The sequence below is a fragment of the Rhinoderma darwinii genome, chromosome 3, assembly GCF_050947455.1.
Source record: "Rhinoderma darwinii isolate aRhiDar2 chromosome 3, aRhiDar2.hap1, whole genome shotgun sequence".
Taxonomy (NCBI): Eukaryota; Metazoa; Chordata; class Amphibia; order Anura; family Rhinodermatidae; genus Rhinoderma; species Rhinoderma darwinii.
In genome coordinates, this window is record NC_134689.1 from 135,785,708 (window position 1) to 135,809,261 (window position 23,554).

General features: G+C 41.9%; 1 protein-coding gene across 1 annotated transcript in view; it reads left to right on the forward strand.

Moving 5' to 3' along the window:
* Window positions 1-23,554, forward strand: part of PPM1H (protein phosphatase, Mg2+/Mn2+ dependent 1H) — a 207,189-nt gene that overhangs the window by 167,836 nt on the left and 15,799 nt on the right. The window contains exon 9 of the mRNA XM_075856778.1: window positions 22,364-22,515. Coding sequence (XP_075712893.1) covers window positions 22,364-22,515 — 152 coding nt within the window. The remainder of the gene's footprint in view (window positions 1-22,363; window positions 22,516-23,554) is intronic.

Consider the following 23,554-nt stretch of genomic DNA (forward strand, 5'->3'; position numbering starts at 1 on the left):
AAATTCCTTGAGGGGTGTAGTTTCCAAAATGGGGTCACTTTTGGGAGGTTTCCACTGTTTTGGTCCCTCCAGTTCATTGCAAATGTGACATGGCACTGAAAACTATTCCAGCAAAATCAACGCTCCAAAATCCAAATGACGCTCCTCTTCTGAGCCCTGCTGTGGGTCCAAACAGCAGTTTATTACCACATATGGGGTATTGCTGTAATTGCAGGGGAGTTTTTTTTTCTCCTTTATTCTTTGTAAAAATGTCTACGTTTTTTCAGGAAAAAAAGTAGATTTTCAACTTCACAGACTAATTCAAATACATTTAGCAAAACAACTGTGGGCTCAACATGCTAACTATACCCCTAGATAAATTAATTGAGTTTCCAAAATGGGGTCCCTTTTTTTTTTTTTTTTTCTTACTGTTTTGTCCCCACAAGACCTCTTTAAACCTGACATGGTGCCTAAAATATATATATTTTCTAAAAAGGAGGCCCCAAAATCCACTAGGTGCTCCTTTGTTACTGAGGCCTGTGTTTCAGTCCATTAGGACACTAGGGCCACATAAGGGATATTTATGAAAACCGCACAATAAATATATATTGAGTTGCATTTCTCCTGTAACTCCATATTTATTTCTCCTGGGCAATAAATATTAACTTGCATTTCTGCTGTAAAACCTTCTGTGTTACAGAAAAAACTGTATAAGGCTGGGTTCACACAGAGTTCTTTGCAGGAGGAAAATCTGCCTCAAAATTCTGTTTGGAGTTTTGAGGCAGATTTTCTTCTGCCTGCACTCCGATTTTCATTGTGTTTTTCGCCCGTGGGCATAAAACGCAACAAAATACGCTTTCTCTGCCTCCCATTGATGTCAATGGGAGTCAGAGGTGTAAATGCCTGAAGATAGGGCATGTCCCTTCTTTTTTCCGCTCGCGGGGAAAAACGCCTCATTCTCCCATTGAAATCAATTGGAGGCATTTTAGGATGTTTTTTGGCGCATTTTCAGACTCTGCTTTCGCATCAAACGTGTGAACTGGCCTTTACAAATGAATTTTGTCCCAAAAATTTTTTATTTGTAAATATCACCTCTAATTTGCAGTAATTCGTGAGAAACGCCTAAAGGGTTAAAACACTTTCTAAATGCTGTTTTGGATACTTTGAGGGGTACAGTTTTCAAAATGGGGTGATTTATGGGGGCTTTCTAATATATAAGGCCCTCAAATTGGTCCCTGAAAAATAGCCTTATGAAATTTTCTTGAAAATCTGAGAAATTGCTGCTAAAGTTCTAATAAAAATGTTCAAAAACCGATGCAAACGTAAAGTACACATATGGGATATATGAAATCGTAACTATTTTGTGTGATATTACTGTCTGTCTTACAAGCAGATACATTTAAATTTAGAAAAATGCAGATTTTTGCTACATTTTTGTGTTTTTCACACAAATATTGAATTTATCGACAAAATGTTTTTTTAAAAACAAAGTACAATATCTCACAAGAAAATAATCTCCGAATCACTTGGATAGGTAAAAGCATTCCCAAGTTATTACTACATAAGGTAACACATATCTGATTTGAAAAAATCGGCTTCGTCCTCAAGGCCAAAACAGTCTCAGTCCTGAAGGGGTTAAAGGTGAACAGTGTTTATTTTGTTTGTGTTTTTTTATTTATTTTTTAACAGTGTCTTTCTCCAATAGGTGGAAATACCATTGAGGTACTTTTTGTTTATTTTTTATTTTATTTTTACAGCCTGACTTCCTATTGTAACTGGGGCTGCTCAGCCCTGTGATAGTGACAATGGTCACTGCCTAGGCTGTCCTGGGTCTAGTTAGATAAAGCCGCAGCCTCTCTCTGACCACGTGATCAATGGAAACCGGTAGTTATGTAACCATCAGGACCAAAATACTACCGCTTCCTCTATTAACCAACTGAGCCTATTTTGGCCTTCAGGACCGCAGGATTTTTTTTTGTTTTTATGTTGCCGCATTCCAAGATCCAAAACTTTTTTTTATTTTTCTGTCGATGTAGCCATATGAGGGCTTGTTTATTGCGTGACGAGTCATATTTTTTAATAAAACAATTATGGGTACATAGAAATAATTTTATTTAACTTTTTTATAATGTTTTTGGGTGAAGAATAAAAAGCAATACCGCCATTGTTTTTTTGCAGTTTTTTATTTTTTGTTTATACACCATTCACCGTGCGTTTCAAATAATGTGATAACTTTATTTTACGGGTCGTTATGGTTTTATTTTTTTATGTAAACACTTTTTGTTAATTAACTTGACTAAACTTTATTTAATTCATTTTTTTAGTCCCATTAGAGGACTTCACATTGCGATTCTTTGATCTCTGATATAATGTTTTGGTATACTGTCCGTAACAAACTGAAAGGCAATCTATCAGACCAGCAGCAACCTATCAGCGCCCAGCGATCGTTTTATGTGGATGACAGCGGCTCGCCTCATTTTAAGCAACTGGATAACTCCTATCTCGGCCGCGGAAGCTTGGTGTTGGCTGTAGCTGCAGATGGCACTTCTTTATTGGACGGAAAACTATATTCAATTTCGGCAAGGGGTTAAATACACCGCACTCATTGGTGAAAACTGCTTCTGTCTTACTTCCTGTGTGCTCAGCAGTCCCTAACAGCCACGTACCGGCATTTAGCTGCCCGATTGCTCAACAACTGGCTAAAACTCTCATTGAGAGACCGAGTTTAGCTACCAAAAAATAAATAAAAAACGCAACAAAAACGCACAGTGTGAAACCAGCCTAAGTGGTTAATATACATTAATTAAAACCACAACTTCTCAAGCTCTTATACAGCTATGTCAATAAAAATAGAAAAAGTAATAACTAATTGAATTGGGGGAAAACTAACTGTCCAGCTTTCATTTTACCAGAGCAAGTATGAAATGAATCACTTTGTCAGAAGCAAAAGTAGCCATCCAGATTCGAGGTCATCAGAAGAGTAAGCCCTTATTCACACGACAGGGTTTCCCGGCCGGGTGACGGCCATTCATAAATCGGCCATCACCCGGCTGCAGTAGGAACAATAGACTCCTAATGGGGCTATTCACACGACCGATTTTTTGACGGCCGGGGGAAACCTGGAAGTCTATGGGGCCGGGTAATACACGGCCATCACCGGAATGTGTCCCGAGTGATGGCCATGTATTCCGTTGCTCGTGCTCTCTCTCTTCCTCCTCCTCACAGTGCAGAGTTCATGTGAGGAGGAGGAGGGTCTTTTTTTGGTCCCTGTAGGAGTCGGAATCCCCAATCCCCGGCCGGGGATTGGGGATTCCGCTACAGGAGAAGTGAGTGAGTGACTACACTGTCCATATTTGGACACAGCGACGTCACTCACTTCTGAAGCGGAATCCCCTACTCTATGGCCGGGGATTCCGCTACAGGAGAAGTGAGTGAGTGACTACACTGTCCATATATGGACACAGTGACGTCACTCACTTCTGATGCGGAATTCCAGACCAGTGGCAGGGAATTCCTCTCCAGGAGAAGTCAGGGACTACACTGTCCATATATGGACATTGAAGTCAGTGACTTCTCCTGGAAGGGGGGGCTGTGTGGCATTACCTACAGGGGGCTGTGTGGCATTACCTACAGGGGACTTGGTGGCATTGCATACAGGGGACTTGGTGGCATTACATACAGGGGGCTGGGTGGCATTACCTACAGGGGACTTGGTGGCATTGCATACAGGGGACTTGGTGGCATTACATACAGGGGGCTGGGTGGCATTACATACAGGGGGCTGGGTGGCATTACATACAGGGGGCTGGGTGGCATTACCTGCAGAGAGCTGGGTGGCATTACCTACAGGGGACTGGGTGGCATTACCTGCAGGGTGCTGGGTGGCATTACCTGCAGGGTGCTGGGTGGCGTTACCTGCAAGGGCCTGGGTGGCATTACCTGCAGGGGCCTGGGTGGCATTACCTGCAGAGGGCTGGGTGGCATGACATATAGGGGGCAGGGTGGCATTACCTGCTGGGGGCTGGGTGGCATTACCTACCAGGGGGGGCTGGGTGGCATTATCTACCAGGGGGGCTGTGGCATTATCTACAGAGGGCTATGTGTGGCAACAAATTTAAATGAAATTCATCCGATTTTAAAACGGACAGGGAAAAAAACGGATGCAAAACGGGTCAAAATCGGCCGTTAAAACCGGCAACACGGAATGGAATCGGATCGGATGCAAACCGACTGTTTTTATCAGCCGACACTTGGACCCTGTCGTGTGAATGAGGTGTAATGTGATAATGTAAAGAATGGTGTTATCACATGAAGCTCAAGTTTTTTTGTGTAACGAGTATTTCATAGTGCAGGTAAATATACACAGACAATTTAAGTGTACCCGCTCTGGATGTAAAGTACCAAATGTCTTCACTTTTACCACCAGAATCCTCTAGTTCAATTTTTAAAGTTTTTTTTAATTCAGTCAAACATTTGCGAAATTGACAAACAAAAAAAACAAACAAACAAGGCCGTTCTGACGGTTTGGTGCAACTGTCCTAGGTGGTGCCCAAGTAGAAGTGTGGCTGTTACTTTTACAGGGGTACATCAGTGGGAAGAAATTAGAGAGAACCTGTAGTTGAGGCACACTTTTTTTGGATGTCCTCTAGCTGGCATACACTATTGTGGAGACATCTGAGGTGCACTTTAAGGAACTTTGGGACAACTATAAATTACCACAGAACACTATACAGAATGCCAATCAATTGTTACATTCACTAAAATGGACCGCTGATTGGCAGGCCATGGATTAGTACATTGGCACAGCAGTTGCCGCTGTCATTCAAAAAAGCAAGTAAAAAGTCAGTGCACCAAACAAAAGCAAACCGTGCCACTTTCAACAATTTATTTATTTTTAATTTACTCTCTAACAAGATATGTACATAAAGAAAACCGCGGTACAAAAGTGCAGTTTGGGGGCTGTACACTGTTACTAACTAAAATTGTCATGTGGAGCATTGGGTGCACCTGGCATCTACTGGTGTAATTCTTTAATAGACCGAATTCGTTTTTTAGGGGTGGGGAACTAAATAAGAATAGTTAGTATATTTCATACTCTAGACTTTGTCATCTTGTAAGCGCTCTATGTTTTTGGCCCTTGACTATTAGAAGTTATTGCAACATTATTCCTTATCTCTACCGTTTAGGCAAGAACTTCATATGAAGACACATGAGTAAAAAAAAATGAAGTGACAATTTGCTAGTTGTGACTGTTCTTCTTTCTTGCTATGTGTAGGTGTAGTGTGTGTGTATTTTTTATTGTATATACAGTGTTCCGATTATTTTTGCATACTGGCATATCCTGTTGTTCTCCAACCTATAAGATTGTGCCATATGATGTGCACATGTAAGAAAAAGAATGTTGTAGGAGTAAGTTTATAGTTGAAGCTTACATTGCCTCAACCCACAGGAATTCCAGCTCCTGATAGATTAGAAAAACACCAAGTAACACACTGAGTGTTAGTCTGTACATAACAACTCGTAGACTAAACCTCGTTATTGGCCATAGTACTCATCCAGATACTTGTCTTTATTTTCTTCCCTTGACTTGCAAAATTACATTTGGAATCTGTTTTATTTTTCACGGGTAGCACACATTAGTATTTTATACATGAGACCCCCCTCTCCTAGTGTTTAAGAAATACACCAGTAAAGTGTTGAATTCATCCGTTCACCATTTGATTAAAGGTTGAATGATAGCAATAAAATTGAACAATTTTTTACCAGTTAAAATCATTGTTCATATTTCAAGGCAAAGTGATTAATCCGTAAAGTAAAAAAAAAAACAAAAACACATTTTGTTTCATACTGAAACCCCTTAGGTAAAAATAACCTCCTATCATCAAGAAAATAACATCAGTTTCTTATTATTTACATATAAGATGTAGGAAGTTCACATGCTCCGAATACGCTTTAAGACGTTTGAAGTTGGAGATGGTTGATCCCACCTGGAAAAATACTGAAAGCAGCATTCACTGCACAGATGGAGCACAGACACGGCATGGGAATTCAAATACAAAAGGTATTGTAAGGCAGGAGACCTTAGAAGGGAGAATAAAAGGAAAGCGGATCTGCTTGCAATCAAATCGCTTTTCCTAAGTTCCTGTATCTGTTTTGTGGTCGACATATCACTTAAATAGACTTGAAATTTAGCCTTAATTGTTGTCACGTTCCGTAATTCTTCGACAAATTGCATCAATGTTCTTCAATCCAGGTAAACTGCTACATAGTATTAGCCACTATTACATTGTTTGTACCCAACTAATTGTGCCCTATTGGAACATTGATATTAGATCCTGAAACGTAATTCCTCAGAGATCCTGGAAAATATTTTCACTTTTCTTTACATTTATAGGCACACGTGAGAAGGCCTTCTACCACCTGTAGTAAGTACACTGGAATAGTGGCCGAAACAATCCAATTATATTCTTCGTATCTTTGCGAAAATTTACATAGGCAAGAAATAATTGTTAATGGCTTTCCATTTTACTGAAGTTGACCATAGACGTAGAGAGAATTGTCGAGCAATTTTGGTTGGAACACTTTCACATGGCCATGCTTCACCTTTTCTTCGGGTCATTAGTGGTTACCTGCCACAAATGTACCATTTTCTATTGTCTAAGAAAAACGCGTGTGTGGCAATGCAAATGTACCATATTTCCCACAATATAGTCAATTTTACATACAAAAATTGTTCACATTGTATTGAATATATTTCTACGGAATACAGGTTTCTACGGCACAGACACCTTCCCATAAATATACGGGAATGTGTCCGTCGGCCATAGAAATGAACGGGCCCGTAAACGGACAAAATTTACGGTCGTGTGCATGGGGCCTTAGACACTGATCAAATGAATGAACTGCACATTGTGTAATTTCAGTAAATATTACTAATAATCATCTACATGTGGCTAAAGTGGTGTTTGCTTAACCCCTTGGAGACGCAGACCATTTTCTATTTTCCATTTTAGTTTTTCCACTCAGAGAGCCTTAACTTTTTTAATTTTCAATCAACAAAGCCATATGAGGGCTTGTTTTTTGGGGGAAGTATTGAAGTTTTTAATGGTATTATTTAATGTGCCATATAATGTACTGGTAAAATAAAAATTCTTTGTGGGGTGTAATGGGAAAAAAATACTAATTCCTCCAATGTCTTTTGGATGTCGTTTTTATGGCGTTCAGTGTTGGTCAATAGGATTATGGCGATATCAAAAAAAATAAATTAAATATATATATATATATATATATATATATATATACATATATACAGGGTGGGCCATTTATATGGATACACCTAAATAAAATGGGAATGGTTGGTGATATTAACTTCCTGTTTGTGGCACATTAGTATATGGGAGGGAGGAAACTTTTCAAGCTGGGTGTTGACCATGGTGGCCATTTTGAAGTCGGCCATTTTGTATCCAACTTTAGTTTTTTCAATGGGAAGGGGGTCATGTGACACATCAAACTTATCGAGAATTTCACCAGAAAAACAATGGTGTGCTTGGTTTTAACGTTACTTTATTCTTTCATGAGTTATTTACAAGTTTCTGACCACTTATAAAATGTTTTCAAAGTGCTGCCCATTGTGTCGGATTGTGAAAGCAACACTCTTCTCCCACTCTTCACACACTGATAGCAACACCATTGTTTTTCTTGTGAAATTCTCGATAAGTTTGATGTCACATGACCCTCTTCCCATTGAAAAAACTAAAGTTGGATACAAAATGTCCGACTTCAAAATGGCCGCCATGGTCAACACCCAGCTTGAAAAGTTTCCCCCCTCCCATATACTAATGTGCCACAAACAGGAAGTTAATATCACCAACCATTCCCATTTTATTTAGGTGTATCCATATAAATGGCCCAGTGTGTGTGTGTGTGTGTGTGTGTGTGTATATATAATATTTTGTTTTTAATGATGCAGTTTTATGAAAAAAAATGTTGTGTAGCCATATATTTAGAGAGCCATAACTTTAAATAGTGTATTTGTACCAATTTGAGGTACATACATGTTTTTGATGACCTTTTTATTCCATTTTTGTGAGGAAGCAGGGAAAGAAGTACAAAAAAAAATTCACAATGCAAGAATTGCTTTTTCCTACGGCGTGCACCACACGGGTTAAATAATGTGATATTTTACTAGTTCAGACTTTTACGTGTGCATGGATACCAATTATTATGTTTCCTTTTTTTATTGCTTACATATTTTTAGGGGGTGAAAAAGGGTGCATTTTAGTTATATTGAAATCTTTTATTTATTTTTTAAATTTGACAAAACTTTTTTTTTGTACTATGTGATCGTTAGATCGCTCATGCAATACACTTCAATACTTGTGTTTTGCATTTATCTGTGCTCTACTACTAAGACTTGCCTCTGTCTGTAATTGCAACCCATCAGCATCACACAATTTAGTTGTAGGGGAGGCGATCAGGGGACAGACGGAAGTCCCTTCCATAACAGTTAAGATAACGCGGGCACTATTGACCGAGACATCTGAGAAGTTTAAATAGCCTGGATTGGAGTTCTCTCCGTTCCTGGCCATTGCGGGCAGCTGTTAGCTGTTTGAAACCAGCATCAGTCGTTGTGTATGGGGTGGGCTCAGCTCCTGAGCCCACGCTATATTGGGGTAGTACACATCCAACATAATAGTTGGATGTCGCTAAGGGATTAAAGAGATTCTGTCTCACCTTTTTGCTGCCCTCACTGAAGGCAACATAAAATAGTGGCAGAGACGCTGATTTCCCGCCCTTTTGCCGCTGATTGACAGGTTTTTTTTCTATGCACAGTAATAGGGAGAAAACTGTCAATCAGTGGCGTAAGGGCGGGCTATCAGCAGCTCATGAATATGGACACTTTCTGACAGCGTGATGTGAGCACTGCCCTGATTTAAAAATGTATGTTTAACAAAAAGTACACTGCACCTACACACCATACTTATAACGCTGAAATCAGCGTCTCTGCCCCTCTTAGGCCTCGTTCACACTGAGTTTTTTTGCAGGAGGAAAATTCTGCCTCAAAATTCCGTTTGGGATTTTGAGGCAGATTTTGTCCTTCCTGTATGTCGTTTGCCGCGTTTTTCGCCCGCGGCCATTGAGTGCTACGGGCAAAAAACTCAGCGACATAAGCTTTCTCTGCCTCCCTTTGATGTCAATGGGAGGTCAGAGGCGTAAACGCCCGAAGATGGGGCATGTCCCTTCTTTTTTCCGCTTGCGGGGAAAAACGCCTCAGTCTCCCATTGAATTCAATGGGAGGCATTTTAGGATGTTTTTTGGCGCATTTTCCGACGTGTAAAAAAAAGAACGTGTGGATGGGGGCGGTTTTCTCCCGCGAACGGCAAAACCGCCTCGCGAGAGAAAACCGCCCCCGCCTCCCATTGAAATCAATGGGAGGCATTTTCGGCCGGTATTTGACGAGTTTTGCGGAGCGGTTCCCGCTCCAAAAAGCTCGTCAAAATACTCAGTGTGATCAGGCCCTTAGGCCCTGTTCACACAGAGTTTTTTGACGAGTTTTTTGACGCGGAAACCGCGCCGCAAAACTCCTCAAAAACCTTGATTTCAATGGGAGTTGGACGAGTTTTTTTACCGCGAGTAAAAAAAACGCGTCGCGGTAAAAAGAAGCGTCATGACCCATCTTGAGGCGGTTTCCGCCTCCAAAACCCCATTTCAATCAGTCAGAAAGAGGGAAAAAATGCCTCGACGAGTGTTTTGACGAGTTTTTGACAAACCACTGTGCAAAAACCGTCTGAAGCAGTTATTGCAGGAGGAATTTTTCTCCTGCAAAAAACTCAGTGTGAACACAGTCTTATGCTGCCCTCAGTGAGAACAGTAAAAAAGGTGGTGACAGATGATCTCGAAGTTGCAAAATGATGACCGTGTACAAGAGAAATTATAAATGCCGTAGAAAAAAAAACACATGGCCCATGACTGTGCCGAAATACTTGATACATCCTTATTATTCCTTTTATTTTCAGATATTTACAGAAAATGATTTATTAGCTGAATATATATTTTCAATGTGTGTAGTGCAGGTTCCTTATGGGAAGCTTTTCAACATTAATACCAAAATTATCTTCTAATAATTTTATAACCAAGATCGTCACGTTTTTGTGTTCATAAAAATTTATTTAGTACATTTTGAGTAAATCATACTAAAAGCCCTTACAATGAAGTGCTGTAGCATATATGTATGTAACTTGGATAGGTCTGGACTATATACAGCGGCTGTATTATCTCATAGTGGGAGCTCCTCTCTGTTCCCCCGCAGCGTATAGAGCTCAAACGAAGCCTGAAATAAGGTATTTGATCCTTATGCTAAACAGTGAGCCCATTCACATAGACTGGATAGCAAAATGCATGCATAGTAGTTATTCCTGGAGCTTTTTATTTGTTCAGTAAATCTGATCCAAGGCTAAATGAATATTGGGCTGATGCTCCACGATTGAACACATAGGAAATATAAACCATGACATGTATTCGTTATTATGTAATGACTTGTTATGTTAATGGACTGGAACACACAAACCCTTCTTACATCGAAGCTGGTAGAGGAGTTTAATATGTATGGTTTACCAGAAGTAATTTAATGGAGTCATTGGATTCCTCAATCCTTTTTATGTACCCAGCCTTTACATCAAATAAGATTGCCATGAAAAATACACAGTTCCCCTAATACCTTATTAGTTTATCCATGTTACCTGTGCAGCCTGTTAACATTTTTATTAGATGATTGTAAGATCCATTATGTATGTACGCTAGATATTGTGTAGTAATGGCTACACTATATGGCCAAAATTGTGGACACTTGACTATTGCACCACCACTATATGGACAAAAGAATTGGGAAATCCTCTTAGTCATTGAATTTAGGGGTTTCATTTAGTCGCATTGCTAAAGGTGAATAAAATCAAGCACCTAGCCATGCAGTCTGCCTTTACAAACGTTTGTGAAAGAAAGGGTCATTCTAAAGAGCTCACTGAATTCCAGCGTGGTACTGTAATAGGATGCCACCCTTGTAACAAGTCAGTTTGTGAAATTTTTTCCCTCCTAGATTTTCCATGATCAACTGTGAGTGGTATTGTTGCAAAGTGAAAGCGTTTAGGAACCACAACAACTCATTCACAAAGTGGCAGACCGCATAAAGTTACAGAGCGGGGTCACCAACTGTGCCATGGCGCATAGTGCATAAAAGTTCCAAACCACCTCTGGCATGAACATCAGCACAAAAACGGTATGCCAGGAGTTTAGCATTCCGCATATACGATTGACCATGGAAACCCATTTCATGAAGCTCCGATGCATATTTAATGTGCTGATGTCCCTTTCAGAAACACTTTGGAACTCTGTAGTAAGTGAAAGTATTTTTTTTATGCGGCAATCACTTCTGCACTTGATAGCCCCGCTCTGAGTTTGCGTGGTTGACCGCTTCGTGGCTAAAATGTTGCTACTCTTTGTTACTCCACTTCACAATAATAGCACTTGTTGACTGAGGCAGATCTCCCAGATCAGAAATTTCACAGGCTCCCTTATGGCAAAGGGGCATCATAGGACAGTGCCACATTTAAAGTCTCTGAGCTGTTCAGTATGGCCTATACTTCTACCAATGTTTTGTCTATGGAGATTGCATTACTGTGTGCTCGATTTATGTAATTGTTTGCAATGGGTGTGACTGAAACATGAAAACTCTATTTAGGAAGGGTCTCCACATACTTTTGGCCGTATAGTGTATCTATGGACTTCATAATAAGCCCCTGGTCTTCATACGGGTCCCTTGCAAAGTCACATTGGCATATGTTGGGGAATCCAGAGTTGTCACAATGATTGGTATTCTTAGGGTACACACCATATCAGTCAAGCAAGCATTGTAACCAGAATTCAAGGTCACTTGCGGAGAGTCAGGACAAACACATGTAAAACCTGTTACTCAAAAACAGTGATTGACCAGGTTTAAAAATCAGAATGTATATAGATACATTCTTGTGAAACGTGTCCATGGCACAGCATTTGACAAGCTAGGTAGTACCACATGATATACTAATTATGCCTATCCAGGCACACACCAAATGAGTTAGTACAGTGCTGTGAAGCAGAGCAAAATGCTACAGTTTGCTCAACCAAAGTACTTAAAAATGGTCTTTCACAGGGGACACGCTGGAGCTCCAGCTTCCATTAAGAACAGTCGGTGGTCTATGTAGATATTGTTAAGATGCCGTCCTGTTCATCAGTTCGCTTGCGCACATAAAATTGCAAACTTATGATGCAATGCGCAATTGCATTGGCAGATATAATGGCATGCCATGGCCGGCCTTAGATATGTTCGACCAGTGCGGTCGCACAGGGCGCCAGCCGTCACACTGCAAGAGGGGCGCCAGCGGGTGTGTGTATCCCCACGCCGTTGCAACTACCAGCGGGTCAGGTGCCACTCGCTAACTGCACCCAGGGCCGGCCTTAGGCAGTTAGTGGCTGCTAGCGGCGACACCGGGCATGAGGGCGGTGGCACCGATAGCAGTGGCTGCGGTAGCGACGGCACTATAGCAGAGCAGGGAGGTATCTTCCTGCTCTGCTATCTACTAGCGCCACTGTAGCTCCCTGAAGGCCGGGGATTCCGCTCCTGGAGCGCTCCTTGATGTCTCTGTCCATATATGGACAGTGACATCAGGGAAAACTCCAGAAGCGGAATCCCCAGCTCTGACCGGGGATTCCACTCCAGGAGAAGCCAATGACGTCATGGACACAGACATCAGGAGCTTCTCCTGGAGTTGAATCCCCGGTCACAGCATCTGCAACGCTGTGACCGGGGATTCCGCTTCAGGAGTTTCCCCTGATGTCACTGTCCATATATGGACAGAGACATCAAGGAGCTCTCCAGAAGCGGAATCCCCGGCCACACTGGGATTCCACTCCTTCAGGGAGCTACAGTGGCGCTATCTATACTGGAAGGGGGGGTTGCTATCTACAAGGGGGCTGTGGGCTGTGTGGCACTACCTACAAAAAAGGACAACTTTGCAGGAGCACACAAAATACCCAGCTTTCCCAGCTATCAAATAAATGTGTGGAAATAAACTAAGATATAACTTTTATTTAATCTAGCTAAAAGGATTAATCCAGTTGTCCTTTTTTTGAATGTCTATTGCCCACCAGCTATCAGGGTAATTTCGTAGTCCTTGCACTACCTACAAGGGGGCTGTGTGGCGCACTCTACAAGGGGTTTGTCTGGCGCTACCTACAAGGGGTTTGTCTGGCGCTACCTACAAGGGGTTTGTCTGGCGCTACCTACAAGGGGTTTGTCTGGCGCTACCTACAAGGGGGCTGTGTGGCGCTACCTACAGGGGGAATCTGTGAGTGGGTGGCTGATGGTCATTTTACTGTGAGTGGGGGGCTGATGGTCTTCAAGTGGTTTCCGCCTCTGACCTCCAGTTGAAATTAAAAGGAGGAAGAAAATACCTGCGGTTCTCGTTTGGTGCTTTTTTTTTCCTGCGTCTTTTGCATTCGCTACAACGGCTTAAGAAAAAACACAAAAAAAAGGTCAAACAACGCTGTTCGTTCCTGAAGGAATTTTGAGGCAGATTTTTTTTTGCCTTTACAAAAAACGTGTGTGAACATACCCTACGAGTGTAGTGCTTGTTCTTAGCCGTTTTCGGTCTTTCTCGAAACAATTTTGGTAGGGGTGCCCTGAGGAAATTTTATTTTTCCAGTGCTGACTCGAGTCCGAAAAGGATGGGAAACTCTGTACTAGGTTACAGGATCACACCGTGGAGCAGCTCAGTTAGTCATGGGAATGGGGCCTAGGTGAGTACAATTTTTCTTTTTTGTTTGGGGGCACTGTCTACAAGGGGGAAGTGGGGGGGCTGTATGGCACGATCTACAAAAAGGAGGTGGGGGATTATGGCACTGTCTACAGGGAGGCTGTATGGCAAAATCTACAGGGGGGCACTATACTGTGTGGGGGCCGCTAAGCGGACATTATACTGTGTAGGGGTACCACAGGTGGCATAATACTGTGGGCACAATTAGAGGACAAAATACTGTGTCCTTGAAGGGGTTGTAATATATTATTAAATATTATTATACTGTATGGGGGCACTAAAGGGACATTATAATTTTTTTAATGATGGGGTGGGACGCCGAAAGATTATTTCGCACAGGGCGCCATCTATCCTAGGGCCGGACCTGAATTGGCACCTTTACAATTGTGCTGTCAATTACATAGATGGAGGAATAATGTCACCTGACACTGTTCTTAGCGGGTACAAGGACCTCAAGTCAAGTGATGTACGCTGCGTGAGTAATGTAGAAAAGCGTTTCTCGTTCTGGAGGACCTGTTCTGCATTACACAGACAACCTAATGATTTAAATGGGCACTGTGTTATGCTTATTTTTTTCTGTGGTGGCACTGCAGGGAAATAGAAAACTTCCTGCCAGGTTTCCCCACGGATTACAGCTTTTGATTATAGCAAATATATAAAATTGTGTTGCATAAATCTTTGCATTTTCACATAGAAGAATTTAATCTTAGACTCAACCTAGCTAGCAGGCCGTTTTCTTTTACAAAACGTTCCCGCAATGCTTTAAAAATAAGTTTTTGCTAGCTTGTGTTTGAGTATCTGTTCTGACTGGGAGTGTACTGGAGAAGAAGCTGGGCAAGCCAAATTCCTCTTCTACTGAGCAGCTGATACATGTTGGCAGCATCTGATGCATATTTGCAATTGGTTTTATGTTTCTCCCCAGAAAAGTGGATCCTCTTAGTCGCAATCTGTTTGGCGCTGGCTAGGCTGCAAGGAAGTATGGACTTTCCTGGTTGGATTCCAGGTCACTGTCCCCAGAATAGTCACTCATTGGGGTGGTTGCACTGTAGAAAATTCAGAAATGTAGCCCGGGATCGCCAATGGATTAGTAGTCGGGAAGTAGCAAGCAGGAGAATGAGACCGCAACGTAGTCAGGAGTCAATACCAGGCATAGAACCACAGGAACCAAGCGACAAATCTAAAGGGAGTGTAATCTAGGACAAATTCAAGGTCCAGAACAGAATCCAATAGCAATGGGAACAATCGCTAAATAAAGGTTGTACCTTGATCTGCAGCCTAGGAATGAAGGAGGAATTTGCTTATAAATAGGCCGCCAGAACCAATGTCGTCTAGGAGTGCCGGTTGACCGGACGAGCTGACACTGCTGGCCATCCATAGGAGGAGGGCCTCGACTGTAGACCGGAGAAGTAAAGGATGTTTCCGTTGCCTAGCAACCCAGACACACAGCTGAAGTTACGGTCTCTCACACGCAGTCTTTTGATCTGTTTTTCAGGGGGGGAAAACGCCTCGAAAAACGCCTGAAAAAACGGAAGCTGAACGCCTCCAAACATCTGCCCTTTGATTTTCAATGGCAAAAACTGCGTTTAGTTCAGACGGGGCGTTTTTTAACTTGGCCGTTTGAAAAAACGGCGCTTAAAAAAACGCCGCGTAAAAAGAAGTGCATGTCACTTCTTGAGCTATTTTTGGAGACGTTTTTCATTGTGTCAATAGAAAAACGGCTCCAAAAAACGTTTGCTTCAAAACTGCTTAAAATCAAAGGCTTTTTCCCTTGAAAACGGCTCCGTATTTTACAGCCATCTTTACTTTAGCGTTTGAACATAGCCTAAGGCTATATTCACACAACCGTGGAAAAAACTGATCAACTGTCAGTTTTTCATGGGCGTTTTGCATCAGTGTGTGTCCAAATTTTCACCCATTTCCTGTCCATCTGACCTTTTTTTAACGGCCGTTTCTCATCCGTTTTTCACACACGTTAAAAAAACTGATGAATTTAATTCGTTTGGGGATTTTTTTTGTCCCAACCCCCTGAAAACACCAAATTGGTTAAGTAGATATTGCCACAATACCCCTGTAGATAGTGATACAGTGCCCATCTACTTCTAGTGCCACGTGCCAACTGTAGATAGAGTCCACATTGTGCCACACACACTGCCCATGTAGATAGCGCTACAGTGTCCCTGTAGATAGTACTCACATAGTGCCACAGTGCCCATGTAGATAGCAACAAACACCCCCTGCAGGTATCGCTACTAGGAGCGGAATCCCCGGGCAGAGCGTTGCTCACGATTCTTGCATTACAGAGCCCCTAAGGTCAAGAGTGCTCCCTCTACTGGCAGAATACCCCGCCAGAGCGTTGCCAACACTATGGCTGGAGATTCTCGTATTGCAATGCTCCTATAAATATATGGACCGTGAGATCAAGGTCTTTCCCAAGACAGGAGGCCCCCGGCCAGAGCCCTTGTGAGGGCCAGGATCAGTTTTTAACGGCTGTCATAAGTATGGCTTTCTGAAAAACGTCAGTTAAAAACGTATTCATTGTTTTCTTTAGGGGCTGTCAGGCCATGAAAACGGACGAAAATAGAACATGTTCTATTTTTTGACAGACCATATTCACAGGCCGTAAAAAAAAAAAAAAATCCGGCTGTGTGAATACGCCCATAAAACTTAATTGTTCTGATAACTGTTTTGTGACGGTCATAAAAAAAACAACTGTCATACGCCCGATTTTAACTGTCCTGTGAATAGAGCCTAAGTAATTGTTTTAGAAAAAGCAAAAAATAAAAGGTATTGTGTTTTCTGAAAAAATCCTGCTGGTTTGTTAGCATGTCTAATAGGACAATGTGTCACGATCTGTGGGTATGTGGACCCAGTGGGTCGTACCGTCATAGCGGGATAGCAGCTAACCAACAGAGACCAAGTCAATATATAAATAGTCCAAGCACAAGGGTACCTGTAGTGGTTCAGACAGAAGGAACAGATGGGACCTTGACAGCAGACACCAGACGTGGTGTAACACAACACGACTCCCTAAAGGTTTAAGGCACAGGAACAAATAGCATTGGATACAGGGGACAGGTCGCAGAGCACAGGAACAGGATAACACTAAGGGACCATTTGCAAGACTAACCTAGGAAAACACAACCACGCTCAGGCCTTGAGCAAAGGGGCAGGGCCCTTCCTGTAGTCTAGGGTGATCATGGGCTAATTAGTGATAATTCCCATCTGCACGCACTGGCCCTTTAAGGCCAGACATGAGCGTGCGCACGCTATGGGACAGAGCGGACCGAAGCAGAAGTGAGAGCTGGCGTCTCCTGGGGAGGAGATGCGGGCCAGCGCTCCCAGATCCATGGCTGCAGCCGCTGGGGGGTGAGTAATCCCGACGGTCCGCGGCCATGGACGCTGCACAATGTTTGATATGCTTTCTGCCCAGCTACGCCCATGCGTAGATCCCCTCACAGATTCTCTAACAGTGCATTCATAAGAAACTGACAATCTTAGGCTATATTCACACGACCATGAAAAACGCCCGTTAAAAACTGATCAACTGTCAGTTTTTCATGGCCGTTTTGCATCAGAGCGTGTCCAAATTTTCATCCATTTCCTGGCCGTCTGACCACTTTTAAGTCGTTTATCATCCATTTGCCATCCGTTTTTCATGGCTGTTTAAAAAAAACAGCTGAATTTCAATAGTCAGGGTTTTTATTTTTTTTATCCCAACCCCCTGAAAACACCAGAGTGCTTATGTAGATAGTGCCACTGTGGATAGCACCCACATAGTTTAACATTGCCCACGTAGATAGGGCCACAGTGCCCGTGTAGAGGGTGCCACACTGCAGATAGCGCCACACACCCTTCCTGTAGACGGCACCATTGGGGCACCCTCTAGGAGCGGAATCAGACGCTCTGGCCAGTGATTTCACTCCGAGAGGAACCCCTGGCGTCACGGTCCATATATGGACCGTGACGTCAGGGGCCTCCAGGAGCGGAATCCCCGGCCAGAGCGTTGCTGGTGCTCTGGCTGCGGATTTCCCTCCTGGAGAAGCTCCTGACGTCACAAGGATTGATTTCTGAAATTAAAAACTGATCCAATTAATTCTATGGGGGCTGTCGGCACGGGAAAACAGCCAAAACTAGAACATGGGCTTTCTAAAAAGATAAAAGAACCGTGTGAATACACCCATAGAATGTTCGTGTTCTGAAAACAGCCGTGTGATGACCGTTAAAAAGAAAAAAAAATTACCGTCACAGGGCCGTTTTTCACTGTTGTGTGAATCTAGTCTAAAGATCTATAATGAGCAGCAACCAGATCTCCGTAATCTTTTGAATTTGTGGGTGGACGTAAAAATAACTGTTTAGTCATGAACCTCAAGAAATTCAACAATGCAGAAACCGTTTTGCAGAGAAGAATGGGATGATCATACGGTGTCTGCCAAAGCTGATAGTCTGCTTCGCACAGACACAAGGCTATAGTTGCTGCCTCTATTAAATACCACTCAATACAGAACGGGGTGAGTAGTTCTACATCAATTATGCAAACATCGAATGCATATCCCTTTGTAGAGATTTTTTTTTTCTTTAAAGAAGCACTCCAGCAAATACTTTTTTTGCACATATCATGCTAACTCTCCACCATTAGTTGAGCAGTGTCATTTGTTTCTGCCCAGCTCAGTCACATCTATACATTTTGAACCCTTTCATTATGGGCAGCTGTGTCATGTGATTACCAGAATAGACCATTCTCTCATGTGTGGACAGGAGGTCACGCTCTCCTGTGTCGCTGGCTTCCTGTGATCTACAGGATTACATCATCACCAATCAAATCCCTCCTGGCAGCGCTGAGTCCCAATATATTTCAGAAAGTTTGTGGATCTTCTTATAATGAAAAAAAAAACGAGGGATTGCATGACCACATGTAAGCGTTAACTGACAGAATTATGGGGGAAAGAGGCTGGAGTTCTAGTTTTAAAATATGAAAAAAAATCCCAAGTGCTAGCAATAATTTTCTATGCACTGTATGTGATTATTTGTCACAGAGACATGTTTTACTAGTGTAGAAAACAATTTGGAAAGCCTCTGTGATATTCCTTGTGAATTAGGTCATTAAATGAAATGCAAATATAAGAATTCCAGGAACTCTACTTTTCAGGCAAATATTTGAAACGGGTTGGAAGAAAAAAAAATTGTTTTATTTTATAAACATTCCCTTTTTAGAGTGAAGAATGTAGAGTCATGTTAAAATAATCCAGCCGAGCGCTTATGCCAAATAAAGTACATGTTTAGACGAGTTTGTGGACCACAGATGTATTGCTGAATAGAAAGGATTAACCAACATGTCTGACCAGGCGTACTATTTCCAAATTGTAATAGTGAATATAATTTTCCCCTGGCTGCCTTTTGCTAAAGCCGTCATGCTTCTTTTAAGTTACTCCCGTTCCTTAGGTTAATTAAAGTGATCTGCAAGCACTGTCTGACGGTTGTAAGGTTTAGAAGGGATTTCAAGTAGTGTGCAATGACAGTTGGAATGTCGGCCCAGAGGATACTTACTGCATGTTCAACAAAAGATTCATTTAGAAACTGAACGATCTACAGTACAGGCCAGGGACTGTCTCTGGATTGTGTAAAGGCCACCAGTCAATGGTTTCAACTTCTTTATAAAAGCATAGCCTCTTCTTTGAAGCTTGCTCTTTGTCTGATTTGAAATACTTTTTCCAATAGGACTATGAAATGAGCAAACAGTGCTGCAATGTAACTATAACTTATTATGGCTTCATGCTTTTGCTGAATGTTATCATAATTGTTATAAAGGTATTTGGATTTCATGCCTCATGAAACCTTTCTGAGAAATGTCCTTCATACAAATGTAACTTTTTAAATTTTTACTCAACTGGTTCGCCAAACTTGGCACAAGCGGATTGGATCATTCATGGATTGGGATTCTACGGCTAAACTACACCCAAACCTATGGTCAACCATGTACGATGTCGGGTCAACTGGAGTGGTGAAAACCAAACCAGCATTGATCTAATTGGAGTGAATGCAAACATGTTCTCTTACACGATTAATCAGAGTTTGCCGGTAGAGAGGTTCTGGCCCAACTGCAAGTGTAAAGTCATTGTAGGGGGAATTCTTTTTTTAAAACCGTTTTCCATGGTTTGAGCTGGGCTTTGTTTTCAGCAAAAAGGAATCTTAAAGTTACAAGGTACAATAGTATATTTTTTTAAGAATATTATGCATCCAACGTTTGTGTTTCTGGGTACTAGGAACACGCCCATCCAAAGTATGCCTCTTCCTGTATGGATGTGGGGATTGTATGTGCAAAGGTTTTACGATGGTCATGCTCAGTTTAGTTTATTAAACCTTATTTACTAAAGCCCAAAGAAGCCCTTTAACCCCTCAATTTTGGCCTTGAGGACAGAGCAATTTTTTTTTTACATTTCCCTATTTGCATCCCGATGCTCATAACTCTTATTTTTTTTGTACGACGTAGTTGTATGAGACTTTGTTTTTTGCGGGACGAGTTGTACTTTATGTACGTACCATTTTTTGGTACAAATACATTATCGTTTAATTTCTATAAATTTTTAATTAGATTAAAATGCAGAAAAAAAGCAGTTCCGCTACAGTTTTAATATTTTTTTTTTACACCATACACCGATCATCATAAATAATGTTATACATTTGTTGTACAGGTTGTTACGGTCGTGGCGATACCAAATATGTCTCTATTATTTCATGTTTTGGGACTTCTATTTTAAAAAGTTTATTTATTATAAAAAATTTGTGTTTCTGTGTATTTTATTTACTTTTTATTTATTTATTTACCATTCTTTTTTTTTTTTAATCCCATAAAGGGATTTATCATTTTGATTTTGTAACTGTAATGTACTGGCATAGATCTATATGCCAGTAAATTAGCCCGTGTACTGATTGTACACAGGCAGTTGCTAGGGCAGACCTCAGTATGCCCTAACAACAGGAAATATGTTCAGTCAGCCCTGGGGTCCTTCACTGGACCCTGGGCTGTCTGGCCATACGAGTTGTGGGCTTTGATCGCGTCACAGTTATTTTCTGTGACGCGATCAATGTGCAGTCCCCCCTTCTTTTTGATTGCCGCGATCAGCTGTCATCGCGGCGTTCATAGGGTTAACAGCAGAGAGAAGATGTTTCTCTCCTCTCCGCTGTCAGAGCGGGGCCGTGGCTGTGTATTACAGCCGTTGCCCCGCTCTCGATCGCACACACAGAGACGGCTGTCACACAGGACGAGAATGCTCGTCCTAATGCGCGAAGTGCTTGCCGCTCAGGACGAGCATACTCGTCCTGTGTCGGCAACCAGTTAATTTAAAGAGGCTCTGTCACCAGATTTTGCAACCCCTATCTGCTATTGCAGCAGATAGGCGCTGCAATGTAGATTACAGTAACGTTTTTTTTTTTTTTAAAACGAGCATTTTTGGCCACGTTATGACCATTTTTGTAGTTATGCAAATGAGGCTTGCAAAAGTCCAAGTGGGTGTGTTTAAAAGTAAAAGTCCAAGTGGGTGTGTTTAAAAGTAAAAGTCCAAGTGGGCGTGTATTATGTGCGTACATCGGGGCGTTTTTAATACTTTTACTAGCTGGGCGCTCTGAAGAGAAGTATCATCCACTTCTCTTCAGAACGCCCAGCTTCTGACAGTGCAGATCTGTGACGTCACTCACAGGTCCTGCATCGTGTCGGCACCAGAGGCTACAGTTGATTCTGCAGCAGCATCAGCGTTTGCAGGTAAGATCGACTTACCTGCAAAAGCTGATGCTGCTGCAGAATCAACTGTAGCCTCTGGTGCCGACACGATGCAGGACCTGTGAGTGACGTCACAGATCTGCACAGAAGCTGGGCATTCTGAAGAGAAGTGGATGATACTTCTCTTCAGAGCGCCCAGCTAGTAAAAGTATTAAAAACGCCCCGATGTACGCACATAATACACGCCCACTTGGACTTTTACTTTTAAACACACCCACTTGGACTTTTGCAAGCCTCATTTGCATAACTACAAAAATGGTCATAACTTGGCCAAAAATGCTCGTTTTTAAAAAATAAAAACGTTACTGTAATCTACATTGCAGCGCCTATCTGCTGCAATAGCCGATAGAGGTTGCAAAATCTGGTGACAGAGCCTCTTTAAGTTAGGGTCCTTTTAAACCGGCCGTTAAAACGAGTTCCAATCAACGAGACAGCCCATTGATCGGTGCTCGTTTGCTCCCTTCACAAGAAGCTATGATCAGTAATGTATAGGGGTGAGCGACCGTTACTATGATTGATTGTCTCCATACATTTCCATTATGTCGGCAGCACATCTCCCAGGGATAAACTATACGATCAGCCGATGAACAAGCCTTTAAAAGGAACTTTACAGTACTTCATTCTGCGGATTTTCGCGGTGGGAAAGCTTTATCTTTTGCAGTGTCTTGTGTTGTATTTTCGCACCGAGATCGGCAAGACCACGTTGATGAGCATTAATAGGTTTTTTTTTTCTCCACATTATGTTCCCTGTGTTTTACTACAGGTACGAGTTTATGAGCTTTTGCAGTATGAACATGGTGCAGATGATGTGCTGGTTTTGGCAACAGATGGCCTGTGGGATGTCTTGTTAAATGAAGAAGTGTCTGAAGCGGTTACAAAGTTCCTAGCATGCTGTGATCCTGATGACCCTCACAGGTGTGTATTGGATGGGGTACTTAATAATTGTCTTTTATAATGCAGAACTATTTATACAAGTTTACACAATTATGATAATCATCCACTTTGAAAAAATAAAGTATTCTCCGTTGTGAAAATTCACATCTTATGTAGTATCAAGATTCTTCCCTTTCTTGGCTCAGTGCTTGACTGGTTACGATCTAAAGAATCCTGTCATGTAGTGGTCGATTGGCGAGCAAAGCACTGCTAACATCTCAGACCAGCACTGCTAGTTTTTGCCAGGACTTAACAATGAGCAGCCATATCTTTTTGTTCCCTTTACAAAATTCCGCTGGCTGTGCTGTGAATGCTCATGAATTGTCTCGTTTTCTCAAAGGTCTGTTCATCTTATTTTGATGTTTTTTTAACCGGACACCTCTGCTCACCACAGGCCTGATTTGCCTTATCTCCTATTAACCCCTTAATACCGAAGGTATTTTAAACCTTAATGACAGAGCAATTTTTACGTTTTTCCATCGTCGCATTCCAAGAGCTATAACTTTTTTTATTTTTGCGTCAACATAGCTGTATAAGAGGTATCCACACCAACATTTACCATAAGGCAACCGCCACAAACAGCTTCCTCCACTGGGGTAGCTTTCACCCACCAGCACTCAAAAAAGGTATACCGATAGGACAATACCTGAGAGCTAGGAGGAACTGTTCTGACGAACAAACTTTTCAACAGGAATGCTATACTCTCTTCCAAAAATTTTCAGCACACGGCTATCCTAAAAAGACCTTACATAGGGCATACGCACGAGCAAGAGCTGCTTCTAGAGATGAACTTCTATACGGTAACACACACATTCAGATACCAAAAAAGACAAACATTCCGCCACTATCAGATGTATTGGCAATTTCGACACCTGTTCCTCTTCAATATCAAATATACTACAGAAACATTGGCCCATTTTACGGGCTGATCCTGATCTGGCTGAGGTTATCTCCGACCACCCAAGTATCACTTATCGACGCGGCAAGAACCTTCGGTAATATCTAACACACAGTCACTACA